At 42.3% G+C, this 23,669-nt stretch overlaps 2 protein-coding genes across 6 annotated transcripts; both read right to left on the minus strand.

Moving 5' to 3' along the window:
• Nucleotides 1–894: 894 nt before the first annotated feature.
• Nucleotides 895–6,228, minus strand: LOC124211541 (uncharacterized). Its single transcript, XM_046610701.1, has 5 exons — nucleotides 5,172–6,228; nucleotides 3,813–5,015; nucleotides 3,272–3,680; nucleotides 1,234–2,665; nucleotides 895–1,149 (listed from the first exon to the last, which is right to left on the minus strand). The coding sequence occupies exons 1-5, from the start codon at nucleotides 6,226–6,228 to the stop codon at nucleotides 895–897; spliced, it is 4,356 nt and encodes a 1,451-aa protein (XP_046466657.1).
• A 609-nt stretch (nucleotides 6,229–6,837) lies between these two features.
• Nucleotides 6,838–14,329, minus strand: LOC124211590 (uncharacterized). Of its 5 annotated transcripts, none has more exons than XM_046610820.2 (6): nucleotides 13,775–14,329; nucleotides 12,208–12,279; nucleotides 9,301–9,517; nucleotides 8,299–9,119; nucleotides 7,455–7,624; nucleotides 6,838–7,241 (listed from the first exon to the last, which is right to left on the minus strand). In XM_046610820.2, exons 3-6 carry the CDS (start codon nucleotides 9,500–9,502, stop codon nucleotides 7,199–7,201), a joined length of 1,236 nt encoding a protein of 411 aa, XP_046466776.1. In that variant the 5' UTR covers nucleotides 9,503–9,517; nucleotides 12,208–12,279; nucleotides 13,775–14,329; the 3' UTR covers nucleotides 6,838–7,198. The 5 variants fall into 5 exon arrangements, 4 of the variants coding, with proteins under 4 accessions (XP_046466776.1, XP_046466774.1, XP_046466775.1 ...); XM_046610818.2 differs by having other exon boundaries at nucleotides 7,455–7,611; nucleotides 13,775–14,313; XM_046610819.2 differs by lacking the exon at nucleotides 12,208–12,279 and having other exon boundaries at nucleotides 7,455–7,611; nucleotides 13,775–14,313.
• Nucleotides 14,330–23,669: the final 9,340 nt, after the last annotated feature.

Raw genomic sequence — 23,669 nt, forward strand, 5'->3', positions numbered from 1 at the left:
CAGACGTGCTTTCGTTATTTTTAGCGATATTTGTACCTAGGGAAGTGCGATAGTTAAACAAAGTGACGGGGTACGAAATACCACGTCACAATATATATATATGTATGTATGTGTTGCGGCTCTTGCAACTTGAAGAGAAAAAGCTGGATCTTGTGGGTGCGCAAAGAAAAAAAAACAGAATCTTGCGGTTGAGGAGAGAGAGATATATATATAAATAAAAGTAAACTCACGTTATTTAACTTTAACTAAACTTGTATATTCTTTCGATAAATATTGTACAAAACGTTCCCTAATCAAAGTTATAAAAATTACTTGTTTCAACAAAAGTGGCGCGGAGCGCGAAGCTGCTGCGGCGACGCCATGAGCGAGAGTTGAACTTGACTTGAGCGCGTAAGCGTCTAAAATGAGTATCGCGCGCGACTCGCGTAGTACAATTTTAATGCGCGAAAATATGAAATATATAAATCAAGGCAATCGGCCGAAACATTCCGCCCACTACGAATGGCGTTTATGACATTTGTCTTACAATGTATAATAATAAAACTTTAAACATTTGTGATTACAAAAAAACTTGAACAATTGTAAATAACGTAGTGACGAAGTCATCAATATTCGTACATAAAATAAAGCCTTTTAGTGTAAAAATCGTATAACAGATATTTGATCGATAACAAGTTAAAAATCAATCGTTAATTGACAACATTTGTATAAAAAATTGTAAATGTAAATATAATCTTAGTTACTTTAAGCAACAACTCGCGAAATTAATTGAATTTCCCTAAGCTAATACAATAAGTTTTTCAGTCTTGAAATTTTTATCTGGAAAATTATCTGTTCATTCTTGAAAACAATTGAATGGAACGTGGTGTTGCTTATGCCGCCCACTATGACAGCTCAAGCCGGGGGTGGCAAGTTTTCTTGGACCTCGGTGTTGATAGGCAGACGCACCAAGCTGTTGAGTGCCCTGGTGTATTCTTTGGTGGCAGTTTTGATCACGGCCACACGACTGAGACCGTCTTTCCCCAGGTGCAGTCGAACGATGCGAGCAAGTGGCCATTTTGATGGCGGAAGCTGGTCGTCCTTGAACAAGACAAGGTCGCCAACCTTGTGAACTACGTTCGGGTACAGCCACTTAGAACGTTGCTGCATCTGTGACAGGAATTCAGACTTCCAGCGTTTCTAGAAGTGATTTCTCATGAGAGAAAGTAAGTGCCATCTAGTATGGGGAGAAACAGATTCATTTGTCTGATCAAAAGGTTCTGGAACTGACGTCAGAGCAGCACCAATTAAGAAGTGGCCAGGCGTAAGAGCGGCCAGGTCTTCAGGGTTGGAACTGAGAGGGCTGAGTGGCCTTGAGTTCAGGCACGACTCAATGGTGCAGCTGAGTGTATAAAACTCTTCAAAGATCAACTTGTTGTTACCAATAACTTTGTAGAGATGTTTTTTGAAGGAGCGCACGTTAGTTTCCCATAAGCCTCCAAAGTGAGGCGCGCGAGGAGGAATGTACGACCAAGTGACACCATCTTTTGCAATGCTTGCAGCTACTTCCTCGCTGAAAGCAGAGGTTTCGCAAAACAACTGATACAATTCCTCGTCGGCACCCTTGAAGGTGGTACCATTGTCGGAATACATGAAGAGAGGCAAACCACGACGAGCAACAAATCGACGAAAAGCTGCGAGAAAAGCTTCAGAAGTAAGACTCGAAACTATCTCGATGTGCACCGCGCGAGTTACCATGCAGATAAAAATTGCTACGTATGCTTTATACGCTTTCTGTCCTCGACCAGGGGCACAGCGTATCCAAAATGGACCTGCATAGTCAACTCCGGTATAGGTAAAAGGTCGAGATGGTCTTGTACGTACAGCAGGCAAAGGGGCCATTTGCTGTTGAATTACCGCTCCACCATACCGAGCACATTTGACGCAATCATGGACAACTTTTCGAATAAAATTGCGACCTCTGACTAGCCAGAACTTTCGATTAAGATGACTTTGGACGACTGTCGGACCGCCATGAAGAGTCTTTTTATGAGCTTGAGCAACAAGAAGTTTTGCGATATGGTTGTTTGTTGGCAATATTATTGGGTGTTTTTCCTCATCAGTGAGATAGGAATTTTGAAGTCGACCTCCAACATGCAACAGACCATCACTTTTCAACTCTGGCGACAATCTAAGAATGATACTATTAGGTGCAATTTTTTGACCTTGTTTTAGACTTTGAAGTTCGGCCGAGAAGAAGGCCTTTTGCGGAATTCTCATTAAATAAGTAAGTCCAACCTTAAGTTCTGAAGCGCAGAGACCTCCAACTCGTCGTTTGGATCGCTCTAATTTAGAATTTGCTCGCCAGCGATGAATGTATGACAGAATACGCACGAGTTTGTCAATTGACGAAAACTTTTCAGTCCAACCCATAAGATCTGATTCTTGTGACACAAAAACATGTGACTCATCTGGAGAACTTTCCTCCTGAGTCGTAAATTGTTCTGTGGTTTTTGGCCATTCAGAAGAAGGTTTTGTAAGCCACGTTGGACCGTGCCACCACAAGGAAGAGTCTTTAAGTTCAGATGGTTTTAGACCTCGCGTAGGTAGGTCAGCTGGGTTTTCTAAAGTAGATACGTAACCCCATTGAGTATCGGCTGGCAGAGAAGTGGTGATGAAACTTACTCTGTTTGCAATGAAAGTTTTCCATCGTGATGGATGTGATAGTAGCCAGGCAAGAACTACTTTAGAATCGCTCCAGCAGAAAATTCGAGATGGATTTCGCTTTAGGTGCTTTAAAATGTATAAGAGAAGCTTTACGAGCAGAGCAGCGGCGCAAAGTTCAAGCTTTGGTATACTAATCACCTTTATTGGTGCAACTTTCGATTTTGAAACTAACAGCTTTGAACTAAACGTCTGCCCTGATGGTGTGACGACATAAATAGCAGCTGCGTAAGCACGTTTAGATGCATCGCAGAAGCAGTGTAGGTCCCACCCCGAAAATGAATTAGCTCCAAGCCATCTTGGAATTTTTATTTTCTCTAAATCCAACAGTTCTTTGTGAAAGATTGTCCAGGCTTCCTGAATTTCGGGAGGAACAGGATCGTCCCATCCAAGTTTTTTAAGCCAAAGATTTTGAAGTTAGATTTTTCCTCTCGTAACTACAGGACTTAAGTAGCCAATTGGATCGAATAATTTAGAAATTTCCGAGAGAAGAAATCGTTTTGTGATGACTTTTGGCAAAGAAGAAGTTGAAACTTTAAAATTAAAAGCATCTTCAGAAGGTAGCCACCTGAGCCCAAGAGTCGATACGACTTCTTGCTCCTGAAGAACGTTAATAGCAAGGTTTGGCTCAGGAGACTTTACACTTCGCAGAACTTCGACGCGGTTGGAAGCCCACTTACCGACTTCCATGCCAGCAGAAGAAAGTAATTGAACCAATTGCTTACGTGATTCACAGGCACCTTCTACAGTGTCTTCTCCAATGTAAAAGTCATCGGCGTACCTATTTTGACGTAAGGCTTCAGCAGCTTTGGGGTATTGAGACTCTCCGTCGTCAGCAAGCTGGAGCATGCAAGCGTTGGCTTGAAAAGGGGCGCAGCCTTCGCCATATGTGACGGTGTTGAGTCGATAAATTTTGAGATCATCGTTGAATGATGGACGCCAAACTATCCTTTGATAGTCTCGATCCTCTGGATGCACTAAAAATTGACGAAACATTTTAACTACATCGCAAGTGAATACAATTGGAAAAAATGACCATCGCAGAATAATAATGAGGACATCCTCTTGTAATTTTGGCCCAATATGTGAGTAGGAATTTAATGATCTACCATTAGAATAACGTTGTGATCCATTAAACACAACTCGAATTTTCGAGAGCTTAAAAACACAATGATGTGGAATATAACCGGAAATTGGATTTGTTGCCTCATCCTCTGGAACTACCTCCATGTGTCTTAAATCAGAGTATTCCTGCATGAAAGTTGAGTATGCTTCTCCCACCTGTGGGTTCTTTTTGAAGCGTCGAATCTGACGATTGAGACAAGTTTCTGCTACTGCCTTGGAGTCAGGCAAGGTCGGAGCCTCCTTGAATGGAAGCCGAAGAACGAAACGACCTTGTTCGTTCCTCGTATGCGTCTTCTTGAAGTGGTCGTAGCAGGCCTCCTCGTCTGGTGAAAGATGAACAGCAGGAGGAACTTCTTCTAGTTCCCAGAATTTTGTGAGAGCTTGCGAAAGCTCTGATGCCTCTGCACTTGCGGTCACAGTGCGCAGAACCTTGGTGCGTGAGCTGGCCTTCGAAAAAGCTTGTTCAGCTCCGATGACGACCCATCCGAAGATTGTTTCCAGAGCTGCAGGCTGGGCTGGTAGGCCTTTCTTGATGCGATTGCGTAAGATCGCAGCGAAGACTTCGGTGTTGAGAATGCAATCGACACGACCAGGAACATTGAAGGCAGGGTCGGCCAGTTTCAAACCCTTGAGATGATGCCACGTTGCCGTGGAGATGTGCTGATTTGGAGTGGTGCCAGCCACCTTTTTGAGTATCAGCCCGGTAACAGCCAATGAAAAGTCTGGAAACGGATCAGAGTATAAGTAAGCTGTAGCAAGAGCATCAGCCACAGAGGTTGTTTGGTCGCCAACGCCGTAGCAAACGACTGAAGTTTGTTGACGATGAAGTGACAAAGTCTGCACCATGTGCTCGCTGAAAAAGCAGTCTTCTGAGCATGTATCCAGAAGTGCTCGAACTTCCATTCGATGGCCTTGAGGTGACCGGAAGGTGAGGATGCCTGTAGCTAAAAATCCTTTTCTCCTCACAAATGCTGAAGCAGGTGAGGGCATGCATTGGTCCACATGCCCCATGGTGCAGTAAGTCGACGATTGATCCGAAGAATTACCAGCATGTCCGTCCTTGGCAGGCGGTTGAGTACTTTTATTTGGGCGTGAGTTATCCTTCTCCATGGTTGAATAAACTTCATGAAGTTGTGAATGATGCTTGTTGCCACATTTGCGGCATCTACCTTTGACCCAGCACTTTTCTATTGGATGTGAATTTAAACAGTTAGAACACAAGTTGTTTTTCTCAATAAACTGTAACTTGTCTGAGCACGAAAGTGCGAGAAATACTGAGCAATACGTTACAAAATGTGGACCTTGACAATACGAACAGATAGCAGGAGGTCTATTTTGCTTACCCCTTTTTGTTGAATTATTAAAATACGATACCGTTGATGAAGGTTTTCCATGTTGTTTATACGGCCGTTGCTTCGATGTATCGATGTTGTTCGTATTTGGCGGCTTAGCTGGAGCTTTCTCGAGACTTGAGTGAGCCAACTCCAAAGAACGAATCCGCTCCTTCAGGAAAGTTTCTAACTGTTTGAATGTAGGGAAATTGCCAAGCTTTTCCGTAGAAATATACTTGATCCAATCCAATCGAGTGCGTTCAGAAATCTTGGTAGTGATGAAGAATATAATCACATCGTCCCATTGTTTGACTAATCTACCTAGAGCGGTGAAGCTGATGATGCTTTCTGAAACTGTACTTAGCAATCCGCTAAGGTGTGCAGCTGATTCTTTGCTGGATGAAGGCATGTTGACTAGAGTTTCCATTTGCAGGCGGAATTGTAGAGGTGGATTATCAAATTTTTGGCACAGCGTTTCCCCTGCCGTTGTAAAGTTGTCTCCGATCACGCTGATGGTTTGTATCGTACGTCTTGCTTCATCTCCTAAGGAATTCATCAATCGTTGAAGTTTGATAACTGGAGCCATGCTTGCTTCGTTGATCACTGATGCAGTGAATTGCTCCTTGTAAGTTTGCCATTCTTTCTGAACTCCGTTGAAAGTTGGTAGTTTAATTGCTTCATATGAGGTTTGAACCACACTTTGCTGTAGCGTAGCCTGAGGTGCAGTAACCGTAGGTTGTGTAACCGTAGATGCAGGAGGTTTTGTGAACTCCTTGATTTTTCCCAACATAAAAGCCTTCGTGTCAATGTACCAGCTCAAAGCTTCATCCGAAACCCCTTTTGCAAAATAGTCCAACTCCTTGTTGCTGGTTGCAGCTCTCTGTAGAATAAGATCATTGTCCGAAAACATTTTCCAATTTTTCTCCAGTAGATCGAGGCGAACTTCCCATTGATGCTCGTTGAATGAGGCTGATGCTGTTGTATCCTTGATGATGGTGTGTGAAGCCCCAATGGTTTTGTACAAGGTAGCTTGATCTGCTAGAAGAGTGCTTGCTTCCTCTGGAGTCATCTTGATTCCCAATAAACAATGCCAGTATATAAAGCGTATGAAATTCGTCAAAAAAGAACGTTTTATTCTGTAGAATAAACGTGCAGCACCTACGTATTTTATTGCGAAGAATGTCCGCCGTGATTTCGGTTTATTAAACGTTTTTGGTGGACGTCTTACGATAGTTGTTCATATGCAAATTTTATACGTTTGAAACCAAACATTTATAAATCGTATCTCAATTTGTTGATAAAACGTATCGAAAATCCGTTATTTTAATATTTATGGTAATCGTCTAATATTTGGATATTGATGACTACTAAGAGACGTTTCGCAAGTACGTTTTAAAACTCAAATTATGAAGGAAATTTTTTCTATTAAAATGTGTTGACAATGTCCGTTTAACTAACGTGACAAAATGTTTTCTGTTAATGACGCTTTAATCTTTCATTATTTATGTCTAAACGAATATTATACAGTGTTAAAAAACGTTTTTAATTGGACCTCTAGACTTGAATACATAACGTATCTTGGATGTGTAATTGAAAGCGTATATAGTACACTGCTATAGAGGAAGATCATTTCACGTTAGCTAGAAACAAGTCTGGGTTGAGTTAGAAAGCGTACGAATTTAGTTTATATATGTGAATCGATTTTATTATATCTTTGTTAGAACGTTACACAAATATCTTATATCTATAAATACTCATTTATCAAAAAAAAAGGTACATCTTGTAGCTCATAGACACAGCTCAACCTACACTATACTTTCGTCTTCACGGTAGTTACAACTAACAGAAAACGCTAAGAATATTACACTTATATCAGAAATATTTATATGCCTGTATGATTTGTACTTTTATATGACTGTTTTTAAAATTAGTTGACGTTTACCACAGTTTCTTAGCCCTTCTTTCGTACATAGGTATGCCGTGATCGAGCTAGTTTTAACCAGTCTTTCACGGCACACGAAACACTGGTTTCGGTTGCATCACCAATTTCCTTCTTGCCAAGAAAGGTTTGTTTCACAGCCTCTGAGAAAAAATACATCAAAAGGAAGGTACAATATCACGATATTGATAACTGATAAGGAATAATTTCAATGTAAATTGTGATGAATCTCGAATATATTGGGAAAAAAGTTAACAGTTTGCATAATTTGAATAATAATGTGTGAATAATATTGTTTTCACACGATAAATCCAAGTAATAACTGTTTCTCGAAAATTTCATGAATTATTCATTACCGTAAACAGTTTCCATTGTCAATGTCTTTTGAAATGGGACTTTGTCCCTCCCTGCCCAATTGAATTGCATCGCTAATTCGTTTGTGAGTAGTGACCTCATTATAGCCAACACACATTGGCGACCGCTTGTCCCTCCAACAGAAGCCAGTTTCCCGGTCTGCAACAAAATACTAAAATGAATGAATGTCGAATTGAATTCAAAATATTCTTACTGTTATCAACATCGATAACAATTTTGACTAGTTGGAGATTGTCGATTCCTAATATTTTTTCAGCATTTTTTAACGTTAACCCTCTCGATCAGACCGAGACCGATTTCATGTTGAATGAAAATCTCTCACCATATTGATATTTCGATGGGTGAAAGCAGTTTACCTCAGGGTTTAGGAGTATCTATAAGGCCATCTGACCTTGCTTAATGGAACTATGCAGTTAGAACCCTGACCTTGCGACCGATACAGTTTTATGAAGCCTCAAAGTGCGTGTTGCGTAGAAGCAACATACGGTCCGAGAGGGTTAAAACGTTACGAACCGCAATTCTGTATGCCTGTAGTAATTTTCATTATTCCTTTGCAGTCAACACATACCGAGCGTATTCTTCAATGAGAGACAACCCCCTCCCTAGTGCTAAGCCAACTCAGGCACATGACGCGTACGTGAAGTTCGGTCGAGTGGAGACTAACATGGCCACTGGCATTCTATCCCCTCCCGGCCGAGCCTCATGTGCCTGTGTTGGTTTGCGCTAGGGAGGGGGTTGGCCCTCATTGAAGAATACGCTCGGTATTAGTACCTATCCGTATGTCATGACATACATATTTTGAATATGATTGCAAGGTCTACTCACTAAATAAGTTCGATGCTCTTCGGATTTCAGGATATTTTCGAGGTTGGAGAAGTCTTCCATGGAGTTAAGAGGAAGTTTTGGGAATTCGGCTGGTTTCTTTGTTACGTCGATGCTGACTTCCTTCTGTTTTGAGAAGATTTTACGTAGTAGCAGATGGTTTTGTTCAGTGTAGGATTTAATGTGTTCTAAATACTGCAGAGTTTTTTCTTCAAAGGTATTCTGTTCGCGTGATGTGGTCGGGGTTGAAGGTTCAAGTTGTGAAAAGGATCTTGATAAGTCATATTGCGTGGTAGACCTGATGATCCTACTAGAAATGTTTCTATTTGATGTTTCATATCCAGACAACTGATTCGGTGACTCATGGGAATTATCATTATACTGGTGCTGTACGATCTTGTGGGCCAAGTTTTTCTTTGGTGTCTGATTTTTGGTAGATCCTTTGGCTGAGTTAATGTAGCGAGTATTCTTATTACGGTTAGAAGTCGATTCATCGACTTCGGACGGTGGCAAATTCTCGTCAGCTGAAGAGGTGTAACCTAAACTACTTGAACTTTCACGAGAACGCTTCGTTTTTTTTTTTTTGTTACTAACGTGTCGATTTTTAGCCTTCTTCTTGTCGGTTTTGTGTTTACGTTTTTTCTTTTGCGGCTCAGGTTCGACATCATCACTGTTCGTAGCTTCATTCTCGTCCACGTCATTGGTAATATCTTGCTGAGGTATTACAGTGGATTTTTTAGCGATGTTGCGAATTATTCCGGATTCATCGGACGTGCCCAGCTCCAGTAGGCGCGCCATCGTTGCTTCGGTGTCGTGGTAGTCATCTGTTAGTTAATCAAGGAATATCAATCAATACCGAATGCTCATTGATTAGCAAAATTAATCACAAATGTACAATATGATCAAAATATATCGTCGTAACTCTTATCCAAGTGAAAATTAATATGATTGAAACATTCAATCCGTATACAATTGTAAAAAAAAGTTCTACGTTCCAATAATCACCTCCGGTATGCAGTACTTTGTGAATGGCAAACTTTGGCCATGTTTTTTCATAGGCAGCCTTTGATTTTACAAGTTTTGTAAAATGATCTTCAGTTTTTGTCCGTGGCCAGTAACATTGGGTGTTGTTTTCGACCAGCCAAAGAACTGGTACCAATGCGCATTCTCTATCTTCGCCAACCAAGAATTCAATCACCGCATACATAGTTCTGCAGCACGACTGAGTAAAAACATCGTTAAATGTATCATATTCTCTAGTCTGGTGTATAAATTTATATTTGATCAAAATTCAAGCACTTTTATTCCACTCTGAGCAAAAAGTGCCAGTTTAAAAGTTTTTAATTAGGACATCAACATAGGAATATGCAAGGTAGTATATAAGTTAAAAGATGAATCGATCATGAAACATTATGAAGATTTTGGGAACGCATGTCTAACCAATACTTGAACGTCAATGTGACGTACAAAACTATAATAAATCAGCTCAAAAGTGATGTTATGAACATATGGTAGAGTTGGGTATATTGGACTACTAGGTAAATTAGACTCGGCATATACGGTATATGGTAATAGGTATACGATAATGTTATTTTTTGCTAAACATCTCAATTGAAGCAAACTTTTAATATAAAAGAGATAATGAACCTACGATTCTCGGGAATGTGTGCGAGGTAGACATAGACATACTATACATGTCTTGAACGAATCCCTCTTCCTCGTACACATTGCCGAGAATCGTAGGTTCATCATCTGTTTTTTGTCGAGAGCTCGTTTCGTTGAGATGTTTAACAAAAAATAAAAATTTTATTTCATTTCGTGTAGTATCGGAGTTACTGCGAAACCATCTTTAAATGGAAGACAGACGAATTTATGTAATATATCATCGACGCGATAAGATTTCGCTACGTTGAAACTTCTTACGAAAAAAATCCCTAGTTTGGAAGATTTAATAGGTTTCTGATAAAGGTCTCGCTTGTACTTGAACGGAGTACCTATAATTCTATATTCTCCGGCAATGAAAAGGATTGATTTGATCACTAATATTTCTGTCCCACAAGCTACTACATTATCCGGCCTTTTTATTGATATTTTGAATTTTTTCGTTTCCAGAGCCTGACATTCACGAGAATTTCCAATAAATTTGGGTTTAGGAATAAATTTTTCCTGACAATTAGTTTTACGAATAGAACTTAGTTCTTCAAGTCGATTACTCAGCTGCTGCAGCGGCAAGCGTTTCGATCGAATAAGTCGTTTCAAATGGCCCAAATGATTTTCATACACAAAGCAACTGTATTCTTCTAATGGGCCAAATCGTTCTACGTCGTCTATGACATGCAGCAGCGAATGTACATTATATACGACAAAGTTTTGTCCGTATATCTTAGCACCTTGAGTAACGAATTTTTCGATCATATCTTGCGCGATGTTTCGAAAACGCGAGAACAAGGCTGTATTCGATAGAATATACACGGCGGCAGACAATAATAAAAAATGTTTGTACTTTTTTCGATCTAGCACATCCCGCATTACAACAGGGCCGGAATATAACAAGAAAAATCTAAATTCTGTCGCTTTCCATCGATGCAAATCCAAAAATCCACGGGGCTTTCGAGGAAACTCTGCCGGAACATATCGCGCCAATAGTTTCATTATACGTTCAATTTCTAACAAAATATCCTTAGACAATTTGCAATCACGTGAACCCTCGACCCAGTATTTAAGGAGCAACCTCTTCAAAATTCCCAGGTAGATTAAATGCATGGGATCTAAAGGAAATTGGGAGACTAGTCCCACGTAAAGATCTAAAAGAGGCGAACGTCCTTTAACGTGACGATCGTTTTCACTAGGTGCAACAAAATCACTATCTTTTCGCTTCTGGAATTCGGTGTCACATGGATAACACAGTTTACGGTTGAGATGAACTGCGCGAATCTTACACCTCTCGCAAGCATCCTTACCCGAATGTCCTAAACACATTTTCAACATAGATCTCGCGGGCGCGTCACACGCGAATAAACCAACTCTGACAAAGTATTTGGTGCCATTAAACTCAAAACCATTGGTGCTTAAACGTGACGTTTCTTTAATTAAATCTCGTAAATATGAAGATAGTGGCATCGGTTTACCCGTACCATAATAAACACCAATTACAAATGGGCTATCATCGATCATTGAAATACTGCGTCCCAAAATTGGCCAAAATGATGTTCCGCTACTTTTATAAACGGGAATCCCATCAATATTAAAATCAACTCGCAACGTATGTTCAGGTGACAGTCCTTTTTTGAGACCTGACTCGAGTTTTTGTCTCAAGCATTTCTCCAAACCGAAATAACACATTTCTCCGTTGTCTAAATTTAACGTTTCAATACGTCGTGACGTGTGAAGTAGAGTCCTAGCACTTAAGGGTAAGATAGGATGTGCTGGTTTCAATAATGCTAGCAATTGATCGATCGCGTTATGTGTGATGTTATTTGAAGATGCCCAGTCGCGCAAATTTTCAACAAAGTTCGTTTCATCATCTAAATGCACTTCATCGCTGACGGAACTTGAATTATCTTCAGAACTGTACAACGTAGCTTTGATGCTATCTATGTCACTTTCGATGTCTTTGAAATCTTTATTATCGCGGTTCGAATTAGAGTTTTCTTCATTCTGTTCATTACTTTGATGGATATGATCAACATCATAATCGCTATCTATAGAGTGCACATATTCTCCGATACAAGACACATGTTCATGACTAGCATCTTTTAATTGTGATTTCGTAAGGTGCTCGAGTGCACAATTATTGCCTGCAATACTCAGTAATACTTTACGAGTATTTATAGCTGTTTTGCGACGCAAATGTCGTTTACTCAGAACTTTTAAATCATGAGGCATGTTATAAAACTAAATAATAATACACACCAGACAAGAAATGATGTACGCTTTAACGTGCTTGCCTTATTTGTCGTAAATATCCGCACACCACTCTGAAAACTAAAAGTTAAATGAACCTAATGAACGTAGTACGTGAGTCAATACAGAAGATTCATAGCAATAAAGCTTTTACACGAGTTAGCGCAACAATTTATATAAAATTTTATTGAAAATTAAGTAATTTGATCAAAAATGCTGTTTCGTGTATATTTTCTTGGATTTGGGCTAAATAAATATTAAAAAGGCATTTGTAGCCGAACAATTTTGTAAACACGAATAAAAAACGTGGTCAGCTACCCATCGAACGTATATAATACGCAGGTAATGAGTAGTTTCATTCTATTGGATTTGACTCTGACATTTACCGATAAACGCATAGTATACTCATGATTTACGTTCAGTAGTAGGAATCGTGATATATTTCAGGACTAGATAGTACTGTTACTAATATTATTATTCTATAGTACTTATAGTTCTATGTATCGCTATTTATTGTTACTACAAATTAAACAAGATCGTAGTTTAACGTTGAACCAATTCTGGGCCGATGTCCTGCTTATATTCTAATACTTTTCGAATAGTATATCATGACGCCTACTACTGAACGTAAATCATGAGTATACTATACGTTTATCGGTAAAGATCAAAGTCAAATCCAATGGAATAAAATTACTTGTTACGAATTTCCTGCGTATTATATACGTTTGATGGGTAGATGACCACTATTTTTACCAGTGTTTACAAAATTATTCAGGTGCAAATCCCTTTTTAATATTTATTCAGCCCAAATCCAAGAAAATATACACAAAACAGAATTTTGGATCAAAATACATAATTTTTAATAAACCTCTATATAAGTTGTTGCACTAACTGGTGAAAAAGCTTTATTGCTACGGATCTTCTCTATTGTCTCTATTGTCTAACATGACCGTCTTCTTCTGATGGATAATAATTGTTATTTTCAATTGAAGGGAAAAGAAAATAAAAAATATTGTCAAAATAATATTTCTGTGATTTCGATGGCACAGAAATATTTACGTGGCTGTATTACTATACTTTGTTACTTTGGAAGATGCTACGAGTTCATATGTATGTTATAGATATGTTGAAACGGTATCTAAAAAAATAATAAACACGAAACCGATTTCAAACAATACAGAGCAAAAGTTACTAATAACCGCATGATCACATGGGATGATTATTAACATGAAGTTTTCCTCAAATTCGACAAGAACTAATATAATTAACCTATAATATACGTATCATAGTAAACTTAACACATATAAATAACGTTTAAAAACAGTTCAAAAATATTCATGAACGTTATATAATAAACAATAAACTATTCCATATTTTTATGGTACATCGTTTGGTTTAGAGAAAAAGACGCAGAACATTACACATAGTTTCTTTTGAAGAAAGAAAAGAAAGGAAAGAAAAAAATACAGAAGAGACAGAATTTGAGTTGCAAAACACATTATTTTTTCAACCAAGAATGCTCGATGTATTAAGACAAAATACCACCATATTTGGAAAAATATGTAGTTGTACTTACCAGCGTTATTTAATGACGAATTTGCTTCTTCCGTCTAGGCCGCAGATTAACAATAGCTTCTCACCTTTTTTGCTACACGATCACCGATCGATCCGAGCACCTCCGCATTCGGTTGACGAATAACGCCATAACCAGCGCCTGAGGCCAGTTGCAAGGGTGGGGATGAATATAGGCTCCCAGACAAAGACAAAGATAGAGGAGACGCAAGAGCGACAGAGAGATCGTGCCCAAAAGGGAATCAACTTTGCCATATATGCCCGTGTTATTCCGAGCTGTCCTTGTCTTACCACTCGCTATACTTACACTTACTGTATGAATGCGCGGTCCATGGGATAAGTTCTGTCTCTACATATAATTATTGCGCTCTTACTCTAGCTTGCAGCGTTACCGACGCTGACGCACCAGAGCAGGAGAATAATATATCAGTAGTGACACAATGTATAACGCACAGAACTCCGATAAAATAGCGCGAAAAATAAACGTACAAACGACGTTAAAAATGCGACAGGATATGATGAACGCTTGTTTTAGCAAGTACTCATACAAGATATTGAAGTCTTGACGTAATTCGTGCCAAATAATGAGATTTAATATATTATAATATGATAACCAATATTGTGAAATAATTATAAAAATGTACAATAAATTATTATTCTTGGTACGAAATTATTCACGTTTCGGACACTTCTTTATTCTCTTCCTTTTATTGGTTATATCTATGTTCCATGCACCGGTAAATGAATACAAGATCAGTGTTCAGCTTTAGTTACCACATAATATTGGCATCAAAATAACGGGTAATTAAAGTCCATTTTTCGGAAACTAATTATAAGATAATCAACTGATTTGGCCACCGCTTGGCATCAGGCGGTTCCGCATACATGAATACTAAAAGTGCGTTCATAATCTGAATATTGTACTCAACGTTGAATTTTCCTCAATCGTGTTGAAGTAAAACAAGTATGAACCCATTTGATCAAATATACATATTATACAATTCAATGTATCTTGAAAATAGTCCGATATTGAATAAATTTCATAAACGGTTATTGAACGTAGATCACAAGTAGCAGTAAAACGTGAACAATAATCGTTGAAAAAATACGTTCATCAAACGATGAATATATTTCTGTGCAATAGTGGAAAACCGCAATAATTAAGCGCTTAATTGGGGTTGCTGGTAGTTGTATGATGAATGTACAATATATATATATATATATATATATATATATATATATATATTAGGGTGTGTCGAAAATGAACTTTTTTTTTTCTTCGCTCCTACCACTCAAAACTTTAGGTTTTGACATTAAAGAGGTCCTCGTTCAAGGAGGGCGCTGTAGCTTGAAGTTTAGAAGTCGCTCAACGAGGATTTAGGTTTCCCATCTAATTAACACGTAAAAAATATTGTTTTTCGTTCAAAATGATGTCAGGCATCCAAAAAATTGGCGATTTCTGTGCTTCTTGGCTTATTTGAAAGCATGACTCATCCCCTAAACGATGATAGGTCGTTTTTCGACTTACCTTGTACCAATTTTTTTTACGCCACTTTTCGACCACAATAGTCACTTTTTCAAGTTTACAAAGTCTCCAATGTATCAATGAGTTCAAAATGAATTGCTACAAGTATTGATTCTTGATTCGAATATAAATAACCAATTCCAAAAATTAGTGAAACATACAAAATTTCTCAAAATAAACATGGTTTTTTGAATAAAATTGAAGATACGGAATTTACCAATTTTTAGAATTGGTTATTTATATTCGAATCAAGAATCAATACTTGTAGCAATTCATTTTGGACTCATTGATACCTTGGAGACTTTGTAAACTTGAAAAAGTGACTATTGTGGTCGAAAAGTGGCGTAAAAAAAAATTGGAACAAGGTAAGTCGAAAAACGACCTATCATCGTTTAGGGGATGAGTCATGCTTTCAAATAAGCCAAGAAATACAGACATCGCCAATTTTATGGTTGCCTGACATCATTTTGAACGAAAAACAATATTTTTTACGTGTTAATTAGATGGGAAACCTAAATCCTCGTTGAGCGACTTCTAAACTTCAAGCTACAGCGCCCTCCTTGAACGAGGACCTCTTTAATGTCAAAACCTAAAGTTTTGAGTGGTAGGAGCGAAGAAAAAAAAAAAGTTCATTTTCGACACACCCTAATATATATATATATAGATGTTGTAGACACCAAGATTGAAAATGAATTTCATAAACGTCTATCACGCGTAGATCAGAAATACCAATAAAACGTACATTATAATAGTCGAAGATATACGTTCATAAAACAATCAATATACTGCTGTGCAATGGTGAATAGGAAGTATGATAAACGTCTAATTAAAGTTGCTGGCAGTTGTGTCATGAATGAATATTATATGTTGTGATTACCAAAATCATAAACGAATTTCGTGAACGTTAATAGCTCGTAATTTGTAAATTCAAATGAAACGATTCTGATAAAACGTTGAAAGATGGAGTACCAACATCGTTAAACATATAAGTTTTAAACGATTTTCGTACGAATAATGAACAAATATACTATACGTTGCTTTTGCTATAATAATACGTATTTTAAACTTCTGTATAATGAAATACGCATAATAAACAGAGTAATCATACGAATAATATCCATCCGAAATATTACAGTATATGTGATACGGTTGAATTTTATACTTATACCATTATTAAACGACTTCGACGTTTCATATACGAAATTTATACTGGTGTGTGTTTATTGGGTTGTAGTAAGAACTGAATGTGAGGTTAGGTTGCTTGACGTAGTCAAGCAGTGCTTGTGTACGTAACCTCTTGTAGCGTTTCAAGTGAAACGCAGGTGTTTGTCTCCGTGTGAAGTGAGCGCCTGTGCTGCGTCAAGCTGTCCACGGCAGCTGATGAGGGTTTTGGAGCTCGCTGCGCCGCGCGACGACGTCGGTGGACTCCGGAAGGCAGCGAGCGCTTGGTGCGCCGCGCTGCGATGTCTGCTCCGAAGAGATCGCTCGCTTGATGTTCTGCGGGGCGCCGCCTGCTCCAGCAGGAGCGTCTGCTTGAGAACTGCTCTGCGCCACGGTAGCTGCTGCCGTTGTTGAAGTGTGGCGAGCTACGCCTCGGCGGGAAAAAGCGATGCCGGTACTGACGAAGAGCAGAAAAGTGGAGCTGATGTCAGGTCGCAGCTCGCGGCTGCGGAGCTCCGGCTTCCGCTCTTTGTTGGTGGCTCCGCCGTTGCGCTGCTCGGTGGCCACCGCGACTCTCTCGGCGCCCAAGATGGTGGACTGGGAGCAGCCTAGACGGCGCTTCGGGTCTTGCTCCAAGCGGAAGTCTCGACGGCCGGCGACTTGATGATGACGTCACGGCGTCGGTTTGAGATGATTCAAGATGGAGTCGTACTACTCGTAACGGTTTTTGCAGATACGAGTTGTATGGATTTTTGGCACTTTTGCACACTTCACAGATGCAACTTATTTTTATGATTTTTCAGTTTACACTTGATTTGCAGAAGCTAGACATGAGTGAGTCGTAGCTTAAAAGTTATATTTTTTTTTTTTTTTTTATGTAGATTAGGTTAACAAAGGAAATGATGCACTTGAACTTTTCGGAGCACTTTCTCTCTCTCTCTCTCACTTCGAGAATTTTGTAAGATAAAGTCTCACTCCGAGATTTTGTGAAATACAGCGTTTTTTACGCACCTGACTGAATCCGGCTCGAAGGACCAAAAAATGTTGCGGCTCTTGCAACTTGAAGAGAAAAAGCTGGATCTTGTGGGTGCGCAAAGAAAAAAAAACAGAATCTTGCGGTTGAGGAGAGAGAGATATATATATAAATAAAAGTAAACTCACGTTATTTAACTTTAACTAAACTTGTATATTCTTTCGATAAATATTGTACAAAACGTTCCCTAATCAAAGTTATAAAAATTACTTGTTTCAACAAAAGTGGCGCGGAGCGCGAAGCTGCTGCGGCGACGCCATGAGCGAGAGTTGAACTTGACTTGAGCGCGTAAGCGTCTAAAATGAGTATCGCGCGCGACTCGCGTAGTACAATTTTAATGCGCGAAAATATGAAATATATAAATCAAGGCAATCGGCCGAAACAGTATGTATGTATAATGTATACATGGGTGTGTGTGTGTGTGTGTGTGTGTGTAAACTTATTTTCTGCATCACAGACCACTCCAGAACAAAACAGAACTAAAAGATAAATAAGTGTAGAGTAAAAATGGAGAAAAAATACTCTCGGACGTGGTAACCTGCCTAAATTGATTTTTTCGCGATTCTATACTATTTTCTCATTTCACTCTGTTTTGGTCGTTTGACCAGAGTTCTTCTCTAACTTCAATCGGAATGGGATGAGTGAGTGAGAGGGTGAATAAATAAATAACACGATTTCGCGGGAAAGACAAGACGCTTGCTTCGGCATAAAAACCCTCACGGTGCAGAGGGAAAAGCCGAAGCAAGACAAGTGTTTATTAACTGCAAATCAGATCATCATAAAACAGGATAATACAGTCGCTGGTGCGTTCCTTGTCAACTACATTGAATGATCATTCAATGATCTTAAGCCAACTTATCTAAGTCTCCATGAGAAACCGTGCTCCGCAACTTCCACGCACTCGTGGAAGCAGGGAGTAGGGAGCGTCAAGGTGGCCCAATGCCGTGCAAACAGCGGTCCCGACGTCTCGGGAACCAACGCTGAAGTGCAATGACGCTCGCCCGGGAGACGCGACACCCCCGGCCCAACCGGAGGGTGAACCACGTCTCCCCCGACCGTGTTAAACGGATAAATCTTAAAACTACGCGAAACGAAATAATCGACGCGCGTGTCTAAGGCAAACCTAACACGTCCTACCTATTCGAGCGCTTGAGACTAACTTGCGCTACGCCCTCACCGGCCAAGCGAACGTACGTAACTGCCGATTCGAGTATCGGCCTACGAATTTCTGACGTGGGCAATAAGTACGTAATTTGAATTACTATAACGTTGAACTACTCGTCATGTGGAATAAGAAAGTAAATCTACTGTTGTGACTCTTTAGTCACCTTATACGTGGTAAATAGGTGCAACATACAAATATAACGAAACTAAAGTATTTGCTGTGATAAATTTACAAACTAATATAATAATAGTAAAGTGGCGCGAACACACTCCAATGCGTATACATGTACTCTCACCCGAAATACCAAAATTTTTTCACAAGGTTCTTTTGATTCGTAAATGTTTCACGGTTTATTCCTATATTTTTACGTAATACCTTGATATATGCATATTCAGTATAGATACACCTGTGTATAATATCTCCATTGCAGGAGCTGCCAATCGTACAAGTGTATTTATATGTATAGCACGGTTTACCACGAATAAATTTTTTTTTTTTCAAATCCTGCAAACTAGACAAAACAGTGGCAGCCTTAATTGTATGTGTTTTTCTGCCTTTGAAAGTTTGATTCGAGAACGAAAAAAATGAACATGAATTTTCTTACCTTTTCACTTAATTTTTTTCTCTATGCGTTGAAATGATAAAAATAAACTTGATCTTCCTTCACTTTCCGCGCGTTTCTTTTAAACGAGCGTGAACTTCGCGGCGTATAAAAATGCTGCCACCGAAGTGCATATCTGTATGTATAAAGGGATAAAAAGACCGGTACGGAAGGGAAAATAGCTAAATGAAAAAGAAGAGCTACACTTTCAGCTGATATTTTTCCCAACGTGTTGCTATTCTTCTTAACATCTCCGCCTCACTTTCATTTCCCCTAAAGCATTTACAAATTCAGGGAGCGAACGAGGTTCGACGATGAACGCGACTGCCCCCCGATTTGTCCGTCAAAATTCTTTCTGTATAAATATATTGTACGTATAAATTTATTCGATCACCGCAAAGGTATAATAATTGCCGCGCAATGCTCCTGCGAAACATTGGCTGATTTTACATTATACAATAACGATTATATACGCTATATGTATACCAGCCGAAAAATCGCAAAAGCGTTGCGGGTCCTTTTAGATACTAGGACGATAATCATCTCGCGCATCCCGTTTTCCGGGAGGCTGGATTCAGGCACCGGACCACGCGGGACGTTGGCCAGAATAATAAACTACCGGGGAAGATTCGGCATCTCGTTATCTCCGCCCGGACTTGAAAGTCCGCCGAACCGTGTGGCCGACTGACGTTTTGCGTCCCATTTGTGTCGTTTCATTCCTTCCTTTCGTTTCCTTGACCCACCGTTATTATTTTTCTTCGTTCTACCAACCCTCCATTTGCATTCATTCCTTATTCTCTATTTAGAGCGAGACAGAGCGACTGGACTAGTTCAACCATCTAGCTAGCGGTCAGTGCAAGCGCCGTGGGCCCAGGAGTCCCCCCGGACGACCGGGTCCGGCCCAAAACTCGCGCCGCGTTTTTTCCCAACAAGTTGAAATACAATCGTATTCTACGTGACTCTGTGTTCGTCTTAGTACGGGTGTGAGTCTGCCTGTGTGTATTGGGTATAGACTACAGAGGAGAAGACGTTTAGGCAGGATTTCGATAATCGTGGGTAGGTACGTATATACGTTACATGTACGTACATTCGACTGCGCGTTATCGATTGAACGACTTTCGTATAAACGGAAGTGGCGCGATTTCTTCGTAATCATGTATACACGTGAGGTTATAGAACTGCAGGAGTAAAGGGAAGCGTAAAGGAATGCCGGAAGCGGAGGAGGTAGAAAGTCAGTTCGAACTTGTCGGGGCCGCCGGATCTGTTTGGGCCGGGCGCCGCAGCATGCTCAAACAAACACAACAAACAAAAGCAAAAGTAATGACGATATGGAGTTTGAGGTTTTCGAGCTGGACCCCTTCGCGAGAAGGACCAGCCTCCGGAGGTCGCCACCACCACACAAGCCGATCATCAGTGTGGAGAACCAGATGAGGGAGCCGGCGCCTGTCCAGACGCCGCTAGTTCTCGTCGACTTGGAGGTGCCAAGAAAGGAGGCGAAGGTGGGCGCGTTCGGACCGAAGGTAGCGATCCCCAAGACCATGGCCAAAGAGGGGGCAAGGATGATGAGTTGCCCCAGCGCCACCAGAAGCATCACGGAGGTAAGCGGGAGGGACTGCCTGAAGTCTCTGATTGCCCTCATCGAGGGCATGAAGGGCTTCGCCCTAGCGCACAAAAACACCAATGTGACGTTGAAGGAAGACACGGCAAAGGCAGCCATCGTCGTCCGCCACGTCGAAAGAGCTTGGGGGAAAATGGAGGAGGAGCTGGCGGTGGCCAAGGCTCCACGCACGGCAGGGGACAAGGTCACCCAGACAGCGCGGGAACCTCGGCAACCACCGCAGCAACAACAACAGGCAACTGTCCAAGACGCGGCGACGTCGAAGAGGAAGGAGATTTCTGCATCCGCGGGGGCGGCGGAAAAACGGCCGCGCCTCGAGGAGAAAGAGGAGGGGAGTAAGGAAGCCTCGAGCGAGGTAGTGAGGAGAGGCCGCCCCAAGAGGCCGGCCAAACCCGCTACCTCTGCTCCCCAGCCAACACACAAGACGACAGCGGTGGCCCAGCCGAAGGGTGGGCCCAAAAGGAAGCCGGTTCGCCCGGATGCGGTCTTGATAAAAATAGCAAGCGGCAGTAATTACGCCGACGCCGTGCTTAAAAAGGTCAAGGTGGGCGTGGACCCAGACAAGGCCGGTGCCAACGTCACGGCGGCAAGAAGTACTAGGGGGGGTGACGTCCTCCTAGAAGTGAAAGGCGTTAGCGGTGCCCGGGCTCTGAGCGAGGCGGTCAGGGGGGTTCTGGGGGAAGAGGCGAAGGTCTCGACCCTGAGCCGTCCATGGTCGTTGAGGTCAGAGACCTAGACGAGGTAACCACGGAGGGGGAAGTTAGGGCGGCCCTATCGGAAGCCCTGAAGGCCCCTCTGGCGAAACTGATAAGGCTAAGGCCGGGTTTCCGGGGAACACAGACCGCGCTGTGCAAAATGCCAGAGCGGACTGCCCGAAAACTTGTGGCCCTAGGCAAGATCAAAATAGGGTTGACCGTCTGCCGGATCCGGGAGAGGGTCGCGGTAGATCGGTCCCACCGCCAGGGGTACGGGTACCACGCGACGCAGTGCCTTGGACCCGACAACTCCAACGCCTGTAGGAAGTGCGGTACGGAGGGGCGCAAGGGGAGGGAGTGCCAAGGATCTAGTCCAAGGTGCCTGAACTGCAGGAACTGGGGTCTGAGAGAAGACCACTTTTCCTGGAGCGGTCGCTGCAGTTCGTCCAAGGAGGAACTACAGAAAGCTAAGCTCCGGCAGGGAAGGAGGGCCACCGGGAAGGTGAACAACAGCACACCAGCCACGCGGGAGACGGGCACGGCGGGGGTTGCGGCAGTAATGCTCTCCCCCACCACGCTTGGAGTATCATTCGGGCGGATGCTCGAGTTCTCCACCACAGCATGCCAGGAGTGAGAGGGAATGCCACCACGGGACCCAGGGGCGGACCTGGAGTAGTAATACTCCAGGTCAATCTTAACCGGAGTCGTGCGGCCTAAGACCTGCTGACCCAGACCGCTGCCGTTCAAAGGGCCGGGATTCTGATAGTCTCGGAACTCAGCGGCGCGGGGAAGCAGGCAAGCTGGCTGGTGGACCGGCGGGGGGACGCGGCAATAGCGGCGACGAACAACCTCCCGGGCACCCTCACGCTGGAGGCAAGAGGGGAGGCGTTCGTCTGGGCGAGAACGAGTGGCTTAACAATCTTTAGCTGCTATTTCTCGCCCAACGTTGCATCCGGAGACTTCGAGGCCCAGCTGGATAGCCTGGAGGCCAGCATCCGGACAACAAGAGGCAGGATCATCGTGGCTGGGGACTTCAACGCGAAGTCCCCGAGCTGGGGGTCCTCGAAGCTGCACGCGAGGGGCCAAGCCGTTGCCGAACTCCTGGCAAGGCTACACCTCCTCCCGATCAACGTTGGCGCAGAGCCAACCTGGTATCGGGAGAGCACGGGATCAAGGTCAGTGATTGACATCATGACGGGGAAACCGGAAGTCGTAACCGAAGTACAGGGGTGGCGGGTCCTGGAGGACGAAACCCTTAGTGACCACCGCTACCTCTGTATGAGCTGGGTACCAGAGAAGAGGAAAGAACTGAAAGGGAAGTGGCCTGACGGGGGGGTGGATGGTCAGGAAACTTAACAAAGAGGCCATGGCAAACTCCTTCTGCAAAGGCGACACGAGGTGGACTCCAGAGGGGACTGACGCAGCTAGGTTGATGAGAAGGATCACCACAGCATGCGAGGCGGCGATGCCCAAGAAGAAACCACCCAGAGGCAGAGCAACGACGCACTGGTGGTCCGAGGAGATTGCGCAACTGCGCAGGGACTGCCTCCGGATCAGGAGGAAGGTACAGCGGGAGAGAGCAAGGGGTCAAGGAACGGACGCAAGCCTTGGAATCTTCCAAGCAGCCAAAAAAAGACTGCGGGGAGAGATCAAGGCAAGCAAGGAAAGGTGCTGGGAAGAACTGCTCCGCACGATAGAGGAGGACCCGTGGGGGCTTCCCTATAAACTGATCACGAAGAAGCTCGGAGGCACGAAGCAACCGGACGATCCCGAGGTGATCGAAAGAGTCCTGAACGACCTTTTTCCCGTGCATAGGACCATGCCAACACCAAGAGAAGCAGGAGAGACTGAGCCGCCGGCCCCCTTCACAGAGGCGGAGCTGAAGGAGGCAGCCAAGAAACTAGCTGGTGGAAAGGCCCCAGGACCAGATGGAGTTCCAAACGAGGCTCTGGCAGTGGCGGTGAAAAGTGACCCGGAGGCGTTCCTGAAAGCCTTCAACGAATGCCTCCGGATGGGCCGCTTTCACGACGAGTGGAAACGCCAGAGACTTGTCCTACTGCCGAAGGGACCCCCGGAATCCAGAAGTACAGGCCCATTAGCC

The sequence above is a fragment of the Neodiprion pinetum genome, chromosome 2 (genome assembly GCF_021155775.2).
Source record: "Neodiprion pinetum isolate iyNeoPine1 chromosome 2, iyNeoPine1.2, whole genome shotgun sequence".
In the NCBI taxonomy this organism is placed as follows: Eukaryota; Metazoa; Arthropoda; class Insecta; order Hymenoptera; family Diprionidae; genus Neodiprion; species Neodiprion pinetum.